General features: G+C 38.4%; 1 protein-coding gene across 1 annotated transcript; it reads left to right on the top strand.

The window, feature by feature from the left end:
* Positions 1-5,209: 5,209 nt before the first annotated feature.
* On the top strand, positions 5,210-20,502 carry LOC123768175 (E3 SUMO-protein ligase PIAS3). The gene is made up of 10 exons (XM_045758574.2): positions 5,210-5,390; positions 7,313-7,606; positions 11,352-11,434; positions 11,554-11,655; positions 13,104-13,169; positions 14,099-14,231; positions 14,924-15,155; positions 16,080-16,273; positions 16,930-17,052; positions 19,566-20,502. The coding sequence occupies exons 2-10, from the start codon at positions 7,315-7,317 to the stop codon at positions 19,634-19,636; spliced, it is 1,296 nt and encodes a 431-aa protein (XP_045614530.2). The 5' UTR covers positions 5,210-5,390; positions 7,313-7,314; the 3' UTR covers positions 19,637-20,502.
* Positions 20,503-20,627: the final 125 nt, after the last annotated feature.

Genomic DNA, 20,627 nt, shown 5'->3' with positions numbered 1-20,627 from the left:
TTATGATAAGTATTAGATAACTGGAGTTACGCAATTACTTTTATTTATCAACTGTTCAGGATATCATCATATAACGTCTGGTTCGGACGTACTGCTCTCGATTGATGAAGATTAAGCCTCCCAAGAGGTGGCACGGGCATGAATAGCCCGTAAATACTGCTCTCGTAATATTATTCAGGGGGTGGGGAACTATCAAGTGAAAGCGCCAAGACTATATAGGACTCGGAAGGGGTCAGGATACGGATCTGGGATGGAACGGGGGAAAGGAATGGTGCCCAACCTCTTGGGAGGTCGGGGATTGAACACGGACCTGTAGGAAACGAGACCGTCGCTCTGCCGTCCAGCCCAAGTGGTTAAGCATAATATTATTAAAACAACAATTTATGCATATAATAACAGCATTTTACACTAAAAATACTTGGATATATTGAAATTTGGTAGTTAATTCCAATCTAGGAATCTCCTATGACTAAACTGTACTGTTTAATCATTTTTATGTACTTACTACTTATTATTAAATTATTAAGTACTTACTATAATAATTAAATGAATTATTTTATTTAATATTTAAATTAAATGATAAAATAATAGGTAATAATAAATCATTGTGTAGGGGGACAGGCAGCCAGTGTATATATACATGTTAGGCTTATACCAAGGTGCCACAAAGGTGCCACAAAGGTGCCAAATTAAAGACTGGGAGCTGCCGGGGCGGGCCCAAGGGCTGCTGTCGGCCCTGATGGCCAGGCTGAACTTCCGCGCCCTTATAATCACCATTGTTTAATAATCTTCACAGGGAGAAACAACTGTAAATATAGGAATAGTTTATTACAACATACACGGTAAAGAAAACAGCTCGGAAACTAAAGAAATATAGCTGCCGATAAAACATTAAAGTCCACTTTAAGTTCAAGTATGTTTATTGAGACAATAAAAAAAATACATCACAAAGGGATAGAGTAGCTTAGGCTATTTCTACCCCCCCCCCTCTACTTCAAGTCCCTCATGGGGCGCACAAATTCAGTGAGTACAAATACACAAATCACAATACAAGAATCCCATTTAACATTGCAGGTTAATATAGGAAGCACAGCATACAAGTGTTACAAGTTACAAGGGAACAAGTGAGAAGGCGGTGGAGGCCAAAACCGAAATTGCTCATTGATTGTAATGCAGATATGTCGTGATTATCATAATATAAAGATGTTAAGGCACAAAAACCTTTTTATTCGTTAAATTTTATAAGGCAATTAAAAGAACCTAACTCACAGCCCCTCTGTTCAAGTCCCAAATTGTCAAAATTTGAAATTTTTCAAATTTTGAAAAAAAATGGGCTACTCTTATTACAAATTCGCTACTTTTAGACCGTCAACTCGTTACTTTTAGCAATTTAGACCTGGCAACTGTGTCTGGAACGAGACGGCAGCATGGAGCCGAGGGGACATATATGACCCAGGGAGTTGGAATCTCCGTTGTTACGGGCTATTCATGCCCGTGCCACCTCTTGGGTGGCTTAATATTTATCAATCAATCAATCTCCGTTGCTCTGGGGATCACGTTAGCTCAGAGCAACGATGGGACGTTGATAACGTGCACAACGCTGGAGGCTGTGGGTTTTTTTCGATGTGTGTGACAGCCATCCGGCCGGCAAAGCAACCCGACAGCTGGCCAGCCAGCCAGCCAGCCGGTCCTCCAGCTGGCTGTCTGACTATTCCTCCAGTAGGAATAGTAATGAAGAGAGAGATAATGGTAATAGTGAGTCATACTGGAGACGAGGGCAGGAATAGTGATACGGACAGACAAAGATGATAACAAGAGAAGACTGCACCACCTTAACACGTCTCACAAGGACAAAAACACTCTACCAGAAAGTAGTATGACTGCTACATTGTCTTCTACCGTCCATGAAAATGATTGCTGCAAATTAAACAAACAATATATACTAATAATAGCACAGAAAAGTATTGAGACATCTTCAGATATTCAATTAGAACATTGTTTCCCTTAGAAAACAATAATAATTTGATGGCCTGAACAAGGTTACGAACCAGGAACACTGATATTGTCCGCCTGCACAACAAGCAAACACTTTCTGGTAAATACTCACGTAAATCACCCAACCCTCAGTGTTTGAATATCATTACCACAACAGCCTCTCAAAAAATAAATGCGCGGGTAAACGGCGAGAGTAAACATAAAAACTCTACGGAAAGCATATCCCCAAGTTTATTTCAGACTTCGTGATAATCGTAGAGTGGGGGATTGGGTGGATTGGCACCCCCCTCTCTCTCTCGACCAATCAGACCGACGTCGACCAATCCAGATCCATATTTCATGGATCCTATACATCCTCCTAAGAATATATTTAATTCACCTGAATTTACCTGAGGGCCACTAACACTAGTGGCCTCGACGAAGACAGGAAGCCGGCGGTTCGTCGAAGGTCCCCCCTATTTGCCTCATTTATGTCAAGGTTAGAGGTGAAGTATAGTTCAGTATAGATCGATGTATAGCCTACAGACGAGGATTGTGGAAGAGTGTATGCTTAATAGTTTATGTGATTTGAATAAAGGTGATGGTGGCTTAAAGCGGTATTACAGAGATCCTAGAAGTGAGCTGTAGATACATGAAATTGAAATTGAAATAAGTTTATTGAGGTAAAATACACACAAAGGGATGAGTGTATTTTACCTCAATAAACTTATTTCAATTGAGTGAGAAGTACATAACAGAGTATACATAGGAGGCTACAAAATAACGGATCTTAGAAAGAATATGTATTGTTGTAGGAACATTTCAGTTACATGATACAGTTCAAACCTTTAATCTTACCTCAGATGCGGTACCAGTCATCGAAGAACTTTGAGCGAAGGAAATTTACTGGCTAACGAAGGACGTACTGGCCACCACCACAGGCGCTGGTCTAAGCCAGGGACTGATGCTACACCTGTGCTCTCACCCTCCTCCCTCCCCGCCCCCCCCTCCCATCCCCGCAAAAATACATGTTTCCCTCTCCCACACCTGGCCACCAACATACGTGACTGTATACCACAGTATCAACACATAGCCTACTCTTCCTCTGCACGAGAGACATCTCCCGTCACGCAGGGTTCAGTCGCACCTCCACAGATCTCCAGTATCAGTTTTTGATACTGGTAATGGCTCAAAAGGGCTACCACTTACGGGCTATTCATGCCCGTGCCACTTTTTGGGTGGCTTAATTTTCATCAATCAATCAATCATCTTCCTCTGTTCTAGCCACAAAAGCAAGTTAGCTAAACAGGGGAAACACAAACTGTCAGTTTGCGCTTGGCGGGTTGTAGTCCTAATGGCACGGGTTCGATTCTCAGAGTTCGCGGAAACAAATGGGCAGAGTTTCTTTTCACCCTGATGTCCTGTTCACCTAGCAGTAAATACATACCTGAGAGTTAGACAGCTGCTACGGACTGCTTCCTGAGGATGTGTGTGTTTGTGTGTTTTAGAGAATAATATATGTAGGAAATATAATAGAGGAAAAATAGATTTGTTAGAAAGGTGGGGTCCAAGAGCTTGATTCTGCAGAAACAAATGGTAAAACACACACACACACACACTTATTAATCGTAGGATCTCCTCAACCCTGAAGGTGTACATTGTCTAATAAAGGTTTCGCTAGGTGGTTTCGGGTTAGGTTTCGCATAGACACAATCAAATAAGTAAACGAGATAAGTCATACAATTTCTCTACATATAGTACAGATACAGGGTCATATGAGTGGATATTGAGTACATCAACCTCGATATTTTACATACATAATGGTCCAACTATACAGGCGGTTACCTAATAATAGTCCTAATACATTTTCTTTAAACCCGTACATAGACATGAATACATTTTACCATGATGAATGGGATTCTTGTAATGTTATTTGTCTATTTGTACTCACTGAATTTGTGCGCCCCTTGAGGGACTTGAAGTAGAAGGGGGTAGAAGTAGCCTAAGCTACTCTATCCCTTTGAGATGTATTTCTTTCTTGTCTCAATAAACATACTTGAACTTGAACCATGATGAAGGTAAGTGACATTGATACAACACTGTAACCAGGCATGACAGTGAAACTTATAAAATACTGAACGAGTTAGAGGATGTTGACCCGGACAATTTCTTCAAGCAGTCAGCTGTAACACAAACAAGGACCGACGGTTGCAAGCTCAACAAGCCACAATGTAAGACTGAGAGCAGGTGATGCTTTTTCATCCACAGGATTATGAACCCATAGAACCGCCTACCCGCCGAAGCCACACTTGCCATGATATTGAACATAAGAATAATGGAAACTGCAGAAGGCTCACTTGCTCACATTGACTATGATTAAGCCACCCAAGAGGTGGCACGGGCATGAATAGCCCGTAAACTTGCTCACACGAGGCAGCTCCTATTTATAGCCACCCAATCCCACTCATATACATGTCCAACCCACGTTTGAAACAATCAAGGGACCCCACCTCCACCACGTTACGCGGTAATTGGTTCCATAAATCAACAACCCTGTTACTGAACCAATATTTACCCCAGGTCTTTCCTAAATCTAAGCTTATTCAATTTATACCCATTATTTCGCGTTCTGCCTTGTGTTGATACTTTTAATACCCTATTAATATCCCCCCTTTGTTATGTCCATTCATCCACTTATAAACCTCTATCATGTCACCCCTAACTCTTCGACTTTCCAGTGAATGCAGTTTAAGCTTTGTTAATCTTTCTTCATATGACAGGTTTCTAATTTGGGGAATTAACTTTGTCATCCTACGCTGGACACGTTGAAGTGAATTTATATCCATTCTATAGTATGGCGACCAAAACTGAACAATTTATTGTAATGACATTATAATCTCTTAGATATAAATAAATCTATATCTATAAATTTATTATTTATTTCTTCTTCTTGATAGTAGATGCAGTTTGCATGAAGGGTTTGTCCTCCAGATGACTGCACATTATTTATTTATTTATTTACAAAAATAGTTAGTTGAATTGTTGACATTGCCAGAAAGAATATATGCGTGTTATTGCATTTGAGAACGGATTGTAGCGTTTGCCTACCAACCGCTACATTATCATTTACACACAAAAATAAATACAAAAGTTATACTCTCTGTAAATGCATAAAAAATTTATTAAATTGGGGAGAAAAACTGAAGAGATGTTGTGATGTTGAGGGACGTGGCAACCCTGTGAGCATCAGCTCACAGGGTTGTGGAGAGTCGAGTCGGTTGTGGAGAGTCGAGAGTCGAGTCGGTTGTGGAGAGAACACAGGGTTGTGTGCTGTGAGGAGAGTCAGCTGTCTGGACCATCAGCTGGTTGGAGCGGCTTGTCAACAATATATCTTCTTTTTCCCACTGTGAACGACGGTGCGACCTGGTATTATTATACATGGGTTTACCTTCCCTTGCAGTTGTTGTGGTGTAGGTTACAGTGTAATATTGGGTCCCGGTAGTACTGTCGGCCTCGTTCTCGACTCACACTCAAGAATCCCGGGCAAGACGGAACTGGTTGGGCGCGTTTCCTCTCTCCGGATCCTCTCACAGCCTCCAGCAGCCTGTTGTGGGGTTGCATCTTGGGGAGGGTCAGTAATTCAATCCTGTGGGGGGGGGTTGAACCGATATAAGCCTAACATGTAAGATGCTTTTTCACCCCACAGGGTTTTAAACCCACGGAACCGCCTACCCTCCTAAGCCGTAAATGCCAAAACTCTGTTAAATTTTAAAGTCAAGCAGGGTAAATGGGGGGGGGGGGACCCTCGACAAGCTGCCTGCTTTCCGTCCTCGTCGATGCCACTAGTGTTAGTGGCCCTCGGGTAAATCGGGTAAATGTACTGTATTTACTGGCTGCCTGTTTCCCCGACACAATTAATTATAATTCCAGTATCTTGCTTCCCGTAGTCATTGCTAGGTAAGCATGTTGTAGGTTACTGTGTAACATTACCTCGAGGGTAATGTTACCCTCGAGGGAAGGTAATCGAGGAATGAGGGAGGAACTGCAAACAACACCTGGAGAGAGTTGATAGGTGATTAGGGCCTGAAAGCATCATGGGAAAATTTCAAAAAGGTCATTACTGAACTTATTCAAAAGTGTCCCAAAGGGAGAAAGGAAAAAAAGGAACTAGATGGATGACAGTAAAAAAGAGCTTTGATAACTAAGCGGATCCTCTGGAGAAGGTATAAATCCATGATGAACATCATTGATTATGAGGTATATAAAAGGGCACTAAACTTGACCACCCAGGAAATCAGATCAGTCAAAAGAAACTACGAAAGAACACTTGCCAAAACATAAAGAAAAATCCTAAGTCGTCCTATGCCTATACAAGAAGTAAAACGAAAACAAAAGACTCGGCAGGACCTTTGAAAGATGTGACTAACCAAATTATAATGGACGAATAAGAGGAAACAAACACTGAATGAATCGACACTTTCCTTACACATACGGGGCATAACTGGCCGACCTCTTACAGTGTTCAAAAGAGAACTCGACATACACCTTGAAAGGATATGTAAGCAACCAGGTTGTCACTCATTCGTCAGGCTGCAAGCAGCCACATCAAACAGCCTGGTTGATCAGACCAGCAACCAGGAGGCCTGGTCAGATACCAGACTGCGTGGACATTGATCCTCGAAATCTCCAACAAGTAGTCAACAGGCAGGTAGATAAGGGCACATTCAGCATGTGAGAGGACAAGATGATGGAAGTTGCTAATGTGATGCACTGTACAGTATGTGGCAGGAGGACGTGATGGAGGAGGCTAATGTAGTACTGTACAGTATATGGCCAGAGCAACAGAATGGCAGATGTGATGTAATGTGATATGTGGAGTGTTTTCTTAGGCCTAGTTATTATTGAAAATTTCAACACTAGGACCTGTGAAGTTTTGAGTTCGTTATAGTATCGAGTGCAAAATAAGCTAGGACATATGAATTAAACAGAAAGGAAATGTTGGTTACTGTTTTGATCATGTAGTATTTAAAGGCAAATTGAACCATAACCATTTTTCATTTCTTGGTCTACAAAATTTGTGTTTTTTCATGTTTCACAATTATTTTTTTAGATAGTTTTACATGTTCCCTTCCAAACATTTAGCAACTACTGTGATCATGCAGTGAGGAGTTTGTGCAGAGCAAGGCTTGCCTGGAATGCATCCTTTGCACTGTGCTTTATTTTCCACATAAAGTTGTATAGAATAAATAATGCCAGTTGACAGCTATTCAGCATTCTGCTTTACATAATACATCTGTGATGAGCCATTTATCAAAATTTGCCTTATCTTGTTTTGCAGACATGGCCAGTCATATGATTGCAGATGTAGGATCACTTACTTTCAACCTCGTAAAATTTTTAAACCCAAGTTTTTGTGCTCCACCTCGACGCTTAAGTTTTTCCACCACATCTGTTTTTCCAAATGGAAATCGAGTCATGCAAAGAGGAACCTATTCAGGAGCGGAGCAACATGTTCGAGGTCCCCCACAAATGAAAAGCTGTATTCCTGTTCATAATTCGCTACTCTGCGTTACGATGAAGAAGCAGCCATTCTATGATGATAAGGAAAGATTGCTTTTTACCTCCTTACTTGGTAAATTTGAATTTTGTTTTGTTTTGCTATAAATTCTGATTCTGGTTTAATAATTTTAATATCCGGTTCTCAAAACAATGGAAACCTTTAAATATAGGAATGAAATTACTATTAGAAATAGTTCAATGTAATCTAGAACTGAAGACCTGAATTCCAAAAACAAAGAAATTCTGCGTAGCAATTTGTAACTGATTGTGGTTTCCAGTATTTTAATATTGTTTTGCTTGTATTAATAAATAATATTTGACAAATATTTATTTTTATGCTTTACTGTACTATAAATTACACAGTGCAATTAGTATGACATTTTCTTGTGGATGGCCCAGTACAGTACTACAAAGACTGAACATATCCAAGCAGAATCAAAATATAATATGACATGGTACTACATCATGCTGCCTGTTCATTTTCTCCAGCCAATTAACTGACCTTAGTGTTTAAGGCCTAAAGTTTGTGCCACTATTTCATCTACAGACTGTAATTGCACCACTCACAAACTTTATGAGCTGCTTCATTTTGAGTTTTTTTTTGGTCAAATGGTAACCACAGTGCCAGCCACTTGTCTTCTCAGCAAGATAGTTTTATTTAATAACTCCGTCCTCTTGCTTACCTACGGTAAGGAAGCTCCTCTTATCCTAACCTGATTTACCATTACTATTGTTTCATCAGATGATATAGTCATGATCTCCAAATAATATATCAAGAAAAATTGGTGAAAAAGCTCTAGAAATGAGAGGTCAGACTGTTTTCACTCACAAGGAAAACATATTGTCTGTATGCATGCACTCATATTAGGGCTGTGTGCCACAAAACACCTTCACATATAGAAGTTTTGTATAACGTAAAGTACAGTTTGCTTCCACATCTGAAGTAATCGACTGATGTTGCTACTCCCTTGTTCTTTGCTCATTCTTCTACCAGTTTGTGCAACACTACAAAGTTATCTCTTGGTTCGTGTTGCCAATGTTTCTCCTCGTGTTATTCCATCTTTGCCCCCATGGAGGGTCCCTCTTCCTAAGCTTTGTAGAACCTTGACCCGCATGACTTAAAGCTTTTACCCCTTCTACAGTTCTGAAATGCCTTTTCCTTGCTCACTTTTCTTCACACTCTAGCTCCATCTCCATCTTCATAGATGGGTCTAAGTCTGCTGGTGGTGTAGGCTACTCTGTTGTGTTTCCTGACTGCACCTATATGTGTCGCCTGCCTCTTGAGACTAACATCTTTATGGCTGAACTTTATGCAGTTTGTTTGATCTTCTTCAACTACTTTCTCGCAGTAATTCTTCCTTTGTTGTTGTAGTTGACTCTCTCAGTGCCCTCATGGCTCAGGAGTCCTTTAATTCTGTCTATCCTGTGGTCGTCGAAATTCAATATTGGCTGTTTATCTCTAGCAGATTTAAGACAGTAGAGTTTTGCTGGGTTTCCAGCCATATTGGCGTTTCCTTAAATGAGCATGCAGACGCTGCCGCGAAGGAGGCTGTCCACACTTGTCCTATTTCCCGCAAAGGTGTTCCTTATTTTGACTTCTATCCAGTTATTAACTCCTCGATCCATGCCCGTTGGCAGGATCACTGGTCTTCTGTTACTGGTAACAAGCTGCATGCTCTTAAAGGTAGTGTGCCCCGTTGCCTTTCTTCTACCGCCGTAACTGGTGATGGGAAATGGCTCTGGCAAGATTACATATTGGCCATACCCATTTAACTCACGGGCACTTAATAGAGCGCCGCCCTGCTCCTTATTGTCCGAGCTGCATTGTCTCTCTTACAGTTGTGCATATCCTTGTTGAATGTCCTGACTTCCAGGATGTGCGTGCATCTTGCTTCCCAACCGTCCCTCACGGTCACCTGTTCCTCGATATATCCTTGGTGAATCGGATGCCTTTGATGTTGTTTGCCTCATGCACTTTTGTTCTCGTATTGGCATCCTAATTGATATTTAATGCCTTGATGGTGCTACATAGCTTTCCCGGCTTAGTGCCTTCTTTTGGTAATTACTTGTGCAACACCACACACCTGCATAGCATGCCTAATCCAACATCCATTTGTATAGCTCACACATGACCTCATGATTCATGTGGTTACTCTCTCATTTTGTACTCATCAGCCAACTAGTTTTTCTCAACATTTGTACTCACTTTTTGCATCTTTATAGCTCACCAGCCTTCCATTGTTGTTCAGTCTTATATAACACTATCATGTGAGGAGACAAACCACCAGATATAACTCTTATTGTCTGCTTTACAAATATATTTAAATACATTTCTACAAGTACATTGAGCAGAAAATAATAAGACACAAGTAGCACATTACTATGTGCTACTGTTATGAACATCTTTGTGTAATTAATCTAATAATAATAATAATATACAGTATAACCTATTCATTGTTCACACATTTCATTCTGCATTTCATAATTTTTTCTTTCACTCATGCTATAGTAATTTCTACCATTTTCATTTGCTCATTTCCTCTTAAGACTGACGTTTCACATCCTCTCTCATCATTTCTACCCTCTTTTAAAAACTTTCAACACTTCCAGTATTTTTTGTTCACTTACTCCCCCTCACAGTCCACATAGCTACATGGGCCTATGTGGCTCATTTAGCTGTGTATAAGTGACAATCTCTCTTCTTGTAGGTCAGCATTCAATCCCTGACCGTCTTAAGTGGTTGGGCACCATTCCTTTGCCCTGTCCCATCCAAAATCCTTATCCTGATCCCTTCCAAGTGCTATAAAGTTGTAATGACTTTGTGCTTTCAACTCAAAATTGCCCTACCTTCTAGGCTCTAGGCAAGTATGAAGCCTTACTTTGCTCCTCATCTCTTGTGCCTATTTATTGCCTGTCTCTACTTCCTCATCACAATCGACTTGAGAATGGTCCAGGACGGACCGAAACGTCATCGTCCCTTCACATTCTAGTGTGTGGTTTGGTCATTATGAAGCCATTAATCCTAGATTGATTTTTGCCCTTTGTAATTAAGTTTAGGAAGACAAGTGGCCAGCTTGTCATTTCAACTCCTCCATTGCTGGAGAATATGAGCCGTTTTGCATAACATAGTGGCAGAAAACATTGCCAGTGTTAAGCTGGTAATGTTTTCTGCCTCTATTATGATTTTTATTAGTGAAATTAAACTTTTCATTTGAAAATAAGTGGCAGGACAGATCTTGATTATGATGATTATTCAAATCTTGGTATACACACAAATCAAGGTACTGTACGGTAATGAAAAAAGTTATGATCTAATAAAACTTAATTTTGTGCTTTTAGATAAATTTCTTTATGGAATCTTTGGCTTGCATCATGGCATACCAAGTACCAAATATAAAGGCTTCAGAGAACTGTAAACTAAATGCTATTTTTACTGCATTGTATATCTAAAATTGGTAATGGTGTTATGTGGTGTAAATTAATGTGTCAAGGATTAAGTATTTAGTACTATGTTGCTGGATTGATGTTACTAAATGTACGAGCAAATGAGTTTTTGGCGATGTAGCTATCTCCTCCTTGCATGTTGAATTAATTTGGTTAAAGAATAATCATCATTGTCTTCTAGGCAGATTGAGGCACCATTCCTGCACTCAGTGATGCTTTGTCATTTTCATACATCACGGATATATGTCTGCAACACAAATAGAGATCACGGGTGGTTTTAACTGGGATTTGTTTTTTTCCACTTAGCATGGATATTAACATTTATAATGAATTAATTTGTGTGTGCATTTATGCCCAATTTTTTTTTTCTTCAGCACCAATATTCGCTATCAACCAGACTTTCAAATTTTATATTAATGAAAATGCTGCCAAGGCTGTTGATGGACAGGATAACCTGGTAATGATTTTCAGTATTTTGTTGAGGGAGAAATGATTTGCTTTGTATAAAGACTAGGTATGCCTATATACACATAAACTTTTTTATTTGCAAGTATTCACCACATTTTATCATTATAGATTTTGCTGAGATTCTGTCGCATGGACTGTAGTACACCACAGGATGATCAATTTCCTCCTGGACTTCAGTTGTTTGTCAATGACTTGCCATTTGACACAAAGGTAAGGATATATTTGGTTGATGGGTCTAGATGCTTGTACAAATAAGACGAATCTAACACGAATTTCAAGAACGGCAAGCAGTTTTGCGGCGAGAGTGATTGGAAAAGCAGAAGTTTATGTAAATACTGTACAGTATTTAATGACTGATAAATTAGCATCAGGAGTAACAGGATTAGATATGAAACATTTTGATAATCTGAAGGTCTTTGATTTACAGTATTTTGATTCACTAAATATGAGCTGAAAAGCTTGTGAATTTAATTGCATTGTCAAATTTTGAGAGATTAGTAACATGATTCGAACAGTTTTAGACATATACCAATGGCTTAAAAACCATGCATAAAGGCCAAAAAATACAATTTGAATTACATTTGTTAGAAGTGCTACAAAGTGAATTTTGAGAAAAATGGAAAAAGTTGTACGATTCTCCTTGTCATTGTTTGCCTCCGACAGATTTATAGTTACACTATAAACTGGGAGCCGGTCGGCCGAGCGGACAGCACGCTGGACTTGTGATCCTGTGGTCCCGGGTTCGATCCCGGGGGCCGGCGAGAAACAATGGGCAGAGTTTCTTTCACCCTAGCAGTAAAATAGGTACCTGGGTGTTAGTCAGCTGTCACGGGCTGCTTCCTGGGGGTGGAGGCCTGGTCGAGGACCGGGCCGCGGGGACACTAAAAGCCCCGAAATCATCTCAAGATAACCTCAAGATAACACTTGACAGCAAATTTTGCCATGTTTACGTGTGCGCTATGACACTATTTATGGTCATTATTGCATTACAGTACTAAATTGTAATCAAATATATTATGCAATTAGATTTACTAATATTTTATTACTATTTAAAACAAATTATGTACAGTATTGATAAATGTCATAATATGTTTATTTGCAAAAACTGGTTTCTAAATCACTTAAAAATTTTCAATCATTTTCTAAATATAGAGTACTGTATTCAACATGTCAAAAGTTATATTTTCTCTTTTGCCATATTACTGTATTATTAAAATAATTTTTTACATTTTGACCAAAATGCTCTGCCTGTTAGTGGTTTTATTCATTGTACTTATCTTACTTTCTCCACTGTTCATGTATCAAATGTATGTACTTTTGTATCAATAAAATATTATTATTATTATTGTGAATATAGTGGTACTATAAAAAGTGGTATTTGTTCAGTAACTTGATCTCTAAGTGTGATCTAATGACAGCAGCGGGAACCCTTTGTAAGTGTGTGCAGGGTGTACACTTCATTCACATTACATTACATCAGGGTGTACATTATTCATTCACATTCACATAGCACAGGTCACAGAGTGACCTGTGCTATGCAAATCTTTAAGTTTGCAAGGAATGTATTCAGTGAATGGATTACTAAATGATCAATATACAAGAGGTACTGCATGTCGATGTTGGCCCTTTTTACTAATTATTGTCAATCTGATGACTAGGGTGGACCTTTTCCCATGGACATTACTTCCCTGTGTCAAACCCGGAATAGAGGAAATATTATACAGGTACAGTAAAAAATTTTATCAATACTTTTATACATTTGCTAATTTCTGTTCAGTTATTACTGATTAAAAGCCCTTCTTCTTCTTGCCTCTTTATCTAGTGGTCATAATTCTTTATAGTGTGTAAGTATTTAACATGCTTTGGACATCATAACTTGTTCTGTACTTGCGTTCTTTTCTATTGGATGCCTCGGCATCGCATACTGTGAAAAACAGTACTGTGTACATCAATACACAGTTCGGTACATAAATTATTACGCCGCTTCCAGCGGTGTAGTGACCTGCTCTGCTTAACAGAATTCTAAAAATAAGTCTCTGCAAAACATTGTATGATTTAAGACCTGTCTTTTTAGTGAGATCCCTTCTTACCATTTCTCATGTACACTTATTATGATTAGAAAGCTTTCCTACCTATCACACTTGTCTTGTGTTTATAGTTCTTAAGGACAGTTATTTACCAGACTGGTAAAAGTGGTTCTTGAGGTTCTTGGAGAGTGTGGGGGCTTAATTTCTAGCTAGCCTTGGAAAACTGCCTTCTCTTGAGCTGAAACCTGGCGAGTGAGCAAGAGTTGTCATTATCATTTATACTTATTTCTGATTTCCTATTGAACCTTAGATACTGAGAAATGTCATTGCCAGGCTTAAATTCTATAGGCTTGTGGATATACATTTTTGAATGTCTCTTATCCTTATCTTATCTCTTACCTCTATTTCCTAGTGACTTAAGAACACCGGTAGTAGTCTTAAAATTAAATTTTTGACTTATAACATTGGTTCAATGCTTTTCCTTCATGAATGTGCTACAAGATTGCCAAGCATTGCTAATCAATATGCTGTACCTCTAGTAATAGCAGAATGATTTGTTCAGAGATAAACATTGTTTACCGGTAATTTTTAAAGAACATTATGGATAGTATTCGTGTTATTTTCAGGTGGTGACCAGTTCAGGAAATGGGATATATTATGTGATTAATATAACACGTGTGAAAAAGTTGACGGTTGATGACCTCGTTCAAAAGTTAAAGGCTAAGAAGCGCTTCGAAATCCAAGAAACCAAAGCTCTGAGTAAGTGTGTAAAGTTGTAAAGTTTATTCATAAATGTTGTCAATTTTTCAATCTGATTTTTAATCATATTCTGTACTGTCTCGAAAATAAATTTTGCTAGTTATTGCAGGACAACAGAATTTATGAGCATTGAGTTAGCACTGCAGCCAAAGTTATCGTTGAGTCTGTGGTTCTGGAGGTATTGTTTTGTAATGATACTGCCAATTACAAATGAATTAGTGTAAAGTTAAATATTAATACTGTACTGAAACTTAAAATATCATCCAGTAAATTAAGATTTTGTAAGAAGTTAGGAAATTGTTTTTCCATGATTAGAAATAGTGCACAAGTTGGGGGCTGATAATATACAGTAGAACCTTGGTATTTGAACAGCTCCCAAATTGAACATATATTTTTATAAAAATATATATGGGGAAAAATTGTTCAGTATTCGAAAATTTTGGCATTCGTCCCGCCTTCAGGAACCAATTACCGTAAGTTTGCATACTGAGGCTCCACTGTTTAATGGTTTGTAAATACGGTATTCAAATTTTCTTGATACAGCCATGTTTTCATTTTAGATGTTAAATTTTGTTCTCATTTGTATACTAAATATTAAACTAATTTATGAAACATTTATGCAAAATGTAATTTTTCTTTTTGTTTAAGAAAATAAGTTGTGATAAGCTTATGTATTAATTTGTCCTCACCAGTCAAGAGAGGGTTGAATAACCCAAGCAGTGATGTGGAGACTACATCTGTCCAATGTTCTCTGATGTGCCCATTATCAATGACCAGGATAACGCTTCCCTGTCGAGCTACATCATGCAAGCATGTTCAAGTTTTTGATGGTCTTGTCTATCTTAGGATGAATGAGCAAAGAGCAAATTGGATTTGTCCTGTGTGTAATTCTTCAGCGCACTTCACCAATCTTGTAATTGATAGGTGAGGAAAATGTAATATATTTTTTCTAACTGGGTTTTTACTTTTTATGCATGTATATAAAAGTGTGTAATTTTAGTTTAACATTAATAAATGTGATGTACGTTTGTACCCAAAGTAAAAATAAGGGCATCAAGTGAAGTGAAAAGCTTCTTTCTGAATCTATCACTATGTTGGTCGTTTGAGTTAACAGCCTATATGGGGTCCACAGACATTCTGCTGACAAAGTGGCAGGGACAAGCTCACCCAAGATGATCAATAACATCTTGGATGTTACTAATAGTGTGATGGTAGGTCTTGAACTATGAGAGGGTTGAAGAGCTTATTACCTAGGCCACCCGTGCATGCCTGGGAAGACTGGATGAAAAGTGAGGGAATGAGAGCAACCGAGGAATCAGTTCTTAGGAAAGTCTCATTTCACTTGATGCTCTATTTCCTAGTTAGTCATTCTCAAATCAAATCAAATGTTTATTCAGGTAAAAGTACATACATACAAGATAAGTTGCAAACATAATGTTGGATTTCTAGATGGAACTAGTACATACAATGCCTAAAGCCACTAATACGCACAGCATTTCAAGCTGTTGCTTGCTTGAGTCAGCTTCATTTAAAACAAGAAATATCTACTAAATAAAATCATAGGAAAGAGGAGACTTGCCTGAGCAGGTGGAAGAGAAGGGCCACGGGGTGGAGAGAGAGACCGGCATAAAGAAGGCAGACAGCCGAACACGATTCAAATAGGAGAGGTAGCCCAGGGCACTAATATTCTGTATTTCTCAGTTACTGAATGGGGACTAGTATGGGGCTGCCTAATACTCACCACTCTGAAGGAGATGGGACAGACAAGCCTTGTTTAAACTGTGCATACTTTCCCAGTTTTGCATTGTTTCTTGATGTAAACACATTTTATTGTTTGGTTTTCTTCAGATATTTTCAGAATATTTTAAAGGAAGCAAACACTTGTAACAAGATCAATTTCCTGCATGATGGCAAGTGGACTCCAGTGGTAAACAATGACCACAAAGAAAATCCAACTACACAGCAGAGAGTTGCCAAGAAGAGGGTTGTTGATGAAGTCATTGTCATTGATAGCGATGACGAAGCCTGTCGTGAAGGAAATGGTAGTGAATATTTGTATGTACTCGCATATTTGTACTCGATTAGTTAAGCTTGCAGCATTGAGTGTTAGCTCTTGGACCCCACCTTTCTAGCTGCCCGTTGTCTACTTAGTCGGCCAGCCAGAGGCTTAGGGCCCACGCAGGAATATCCCTCTGCCCCCCCCTCAAAAAAAAAAGAGCAATGACCCCCCCCTCCCTGGCTTATTTCCCTATTATCACTACTTTCATGCTAAATTTAAAATTCCTAATATTTGACTCATCAGAGACACTAGCTTCCACCTATGCCCCTTTATTTTAGTTGTATTCATTTTTAACATTTCCTGTATTTCCTCTGTCAATTCTCCTGAGTATTTTGTAAGTCTCTATTAGGTCTCCCTCATTTTTTCTAGTTGTCAGGTTTAGTTCCTTCAGTTTCTTCATAACCCATCCCTCAAAATTCTGGAAGGAGCCTTGTCGTAAACTTCTGACCCTTTTCTTGTGCGTTTCCTAAGGTGGTGGCTCCACAATGGGGTGGCTTACTCTTAAGACAGGTCTCATGTGAAGACAGGTCTTCACAAAATCCATTTTCCTTGCAATTTTGTTAATTTCATTCTTAAATTTATTATTATTTTTTTTTTAAGAATGCTTTGACTTCAGTAAGAATGTTATTTCACTTGTAGTCTGGAAAAGCAATGAAACTGGAAGTGAAACATCATTACGTGGAGTTGGAAGAGGAACACACACAGCATTACCTGCTCCCAAACGTTGTCGTAGGATCTCTCAAGCAGACTGCTCCAAAAATTGTAAGCCAGTGTTTTGTGTTACAGGATATTGTAGTCTAATTTATTAGTACTGTATCTGTTTATATTGATGGGTGTATAAGCCACTTTTAAAAAAATGTTGCCACATGAAATTAGTAAAAGGTTTTGTTGTCGAGCATCGTGAAAAGTACATCATTGAATTTGCATTTTTTTTTTTTTTTTTATAAATTTGTGCCAGCCTATCTATGCTCATGACTTAATTTGATTATATATTGATTATATAAAAATAATTAATTTCCCTGGGCAATACTTTGTCTTTTAAGTGTTCACTGGTGGCCTGTAGTCTACTAATTTCTGTACTGTTACCTTCTTGTTTCACTAGGTTTGGGGTTTCCATGGTAATAATCCTGCTGATAGTCCTGTGGCGCAGTGGTAAAGCACTTGCCTGACACTTTGCGAGCACTTTGGCCTAGGTTAAAATAAGAACTAGGTGCCAGTTCTGAACTATAGCCTCTGTTCACCCAGCAGTGATTGGGTACCTGGTTGTTAGATGATTTGGCGGGTCGTATTCTGGGGAAGAGATTAGGATTAAGGACCTGCCCTAAATGCTATGCATGCTAGTGACTTTACAATAATGTAAGAACTCTTGCATATAATAAAAAAAAAATGTGATGCATGCTCCAGAACTGGTTCAATATAAATTGTGTAAAACAGTATTTTGAAGGATTTGGTGGTTTAGATTATAAATGGGTGTTTTTCAATGAGATAAACCTTTGCACATGGTTCTAGTGTTATTGCATTTATATGCATCTAGTGTGAGACTTGGTTTGGTATCCACTCTGAGGACATTTTAGTTTGCCGAGGCTTCTAGTTGTCTACAACTTGGTCTGTATTAGTCTTCTGGTCTTTTCTCCCCTCATTTTCTTGCATATTGATTTACTCTTAGTAGCCTTTATCTGGTAGTTTTGCACCTAGTGTAAAACCCTTCCTATGTTTTACCATTTGTTATATCAATGTTTTGAGAGAATTGGCATCCAAGATGTGGGGCATCTGTTCTGCTCTCCTTCCTGAATTTGTTTACTGTTTAATGTTGTGTGTTGGACATAATTTTTCTTTCCTGAACCCATGTTTAATTAAGGGAGTCACCTCCTTGTGGAGTACCTAGCTCAAAGTCTCTTATTACACTCCTATGCCCCTGGAACAATGAAATGCAATTCAGCACTAACCTCATGTCTTAGTTACTTTTTTATTGGTCGTGTTATAAGTGTGGTTAAATATTCAGATCTTCTATTCTCGCAATTCAATATATTTAGCGAGATAGGAAAAAACAGTTAAGTCAATCTTAATTTTTCGCCATTTAGAAATTAATTTAAATGAATTAAAGCTTTATTGCAGGCATTCTTTTAATATTTTCATCAACTGACTTGAATCATTGTCGAGTTTGTTGAATTTTTTCTGGACTCGATAACCTAAGCTTATTCAATGTGGTGAAATAAATCTGGCAGCGTTTTTGTTCAATACAGCAGCTTGGCAAATTGAGCTACATAGACTTCCCGGCTTGGTGCCTTCTTTTGATAATTACTTATTTGGCAAATTGAGAGTTAACTTTAATATATTTTGCACTGTACTTTATATTTTGTTTTTCCATGAAATATCCTTGAATATCACACAAACTACAGTATAATGGGCTATAAGTAGCCATTTTGGCTTAGCACTTTTTGATAATTACTTGTAGGATATTGAGTAAATGAAATGAAAACATTAGTTTTTGTGACAGTATATTTCTTATTAGGCATGTAGGTTGGTGGTCAAAATGTTAGCATGGTATGGTTTTGTGCATTTCCAGATTTTTGAGGTTCGTCTCCACAGTATGTGGCAATTTGTGAAGTTTACTCACTTACCAGGTGAATAGCGAGTCACTAGGGGTACTGTACACCTGGTTATATGTAATGATTCACCAGCAGCACTGGATACTGCTGTGGATGCTTTGTTGGATATTGGAGGAGAGGGTTATCTTGAGGTTATCTTGAGATGATTTCGGGGCTTTAGTGTCCCCGTGGCCCGGTCCTCGACCAGGCCTCCACCCCCAGGAAGCAGCCCGTGACAGCTGACTAACACCCAGGTACCTATTTTACTGGTAGGTAACAGGGGCATAGGGTGAAAGAAACTCTGCCCATTGTTTCTCGCCGGCGCCTGGGATCGAACCCAGGACCACAGGATCAGAAATCCAGCGTGCTGTCCGCTCGGCTGACCGGCTCCCTTAGGGTTCTCAGTGATGCTGTAGTGTGTAAGATACCATGCATGAATAAGTGCAACATTTAGCATTTCTGAATCTTTTTCTACCTTTACAGCTTTCCTATAGTGTCAGGTTGATGCCATCTCATTAAAGGAAGGTACTGTAGTAGGATAATAATGATTCTTTCCTCCTAACTTGGAATGGTATTCTGAGAAAGCATTGGTAGTAGTACTGTACTGTTTTGTTTGCATTTTAACCTTTATTCTCAACGAATTTGCTTGAAACGTGTAACAAATGTTTCATGTTACCATCCAACCAGGTGGGCCATCATTAAGGAGAGGCAGAAAGAGGATTACAAGGAATAGTAGCAAGTCTGTCAAAGGAAGATAAAACTGTCCTGGGAGGTCATTTTAATGTACCTCTACTTCAAATTTTTAAGTTACTTTTAAAGTTAACAACGTGGTCAAAGTAGGGAAAGCTGTATAGGGGGTGATCGAGGATTTCCCTATACTGTACTGTATTATAATTGGAGTTCTTGGTGGCTGTGTTAGAATATGGAAGAAAGCTGCATTGAGGCTCCTCCATTTGTATTGAATTTTAATGTTTATATTTTGTTCAAGTTCTTAGCTACCAGTTTGTATTATAAATGTAACTTTCTTATTCCTTTTTCTTATGTACTCTACAGAGTTATTATAAAATTAATAAGGTTTGATGTGAGGGGGAATTTTTGCAGGCGGCTATCAAATAGTTTTTCAGTAAATTCTTTGTTTTAAAATATTATTATTTGAGATGAATGAATAGACCTTATATATACTGCAGCCTTTCCACTTCTAAATATTCTAAAACTTAGGATTGTTTTGGAAATTATTGAATTCTTCAATTATTTCAATTCTTAAGATTGAATTCTTTTCATAGACTTATTTCCCATCATTAATTGCTATAGTTATATTTATATACATTTTATTTTTTCAAGTGTATACTAGTACAGTACTTGAAGCCTGCATGAATCAATGAAGTGTGGCAGGCTTCATTGAATATTATAAACTTGCTGCACACTATACAAGCAGCGATGTGTGGGCCGGCGTGGCAGGCTTCACTGGACACTGTTGGTGTGTCTGCTGGTAATCCTGTACAGAAAGGTGTGTGCCTCTCATTAAAACTAATCATAGTTTTTTACCAAAGAATATTGTAATACTCATTCTATTCAAATTAACTATTTTAATTACATATTAATAAAACTATATTTGTATCAAGAATGATTATTTTTATCTTTTGTTTATAATAATTACCCTCACTGTCTTATCACTTGATATCTTTATTTTTCACATATTACTACTAAATTTTTTTGATGTTGGTACTTTGATGAAAGTTTTAACATATA

The sequence above is a fragment of the Procambarus clarkii genome, chromosome 59 (assembly GCF_040958095.1).
Source record: "Procambarus clarkii isolate CNS0578487 chromosome 59, FALCON_Pclarkii_2.0, whole genome shotgun sequence".
NCBI lineage: Eukaryota > Metazoa > Arthropoda > Malacostraca > Decapoda > Cambaridae > Procambarus > Procambarus clarkii.
The sequence above is the reverse complement of the archived record's forward strand: the minus strand, read 5'-3'. Positions and strand labels throughout refer to the sequence as shown.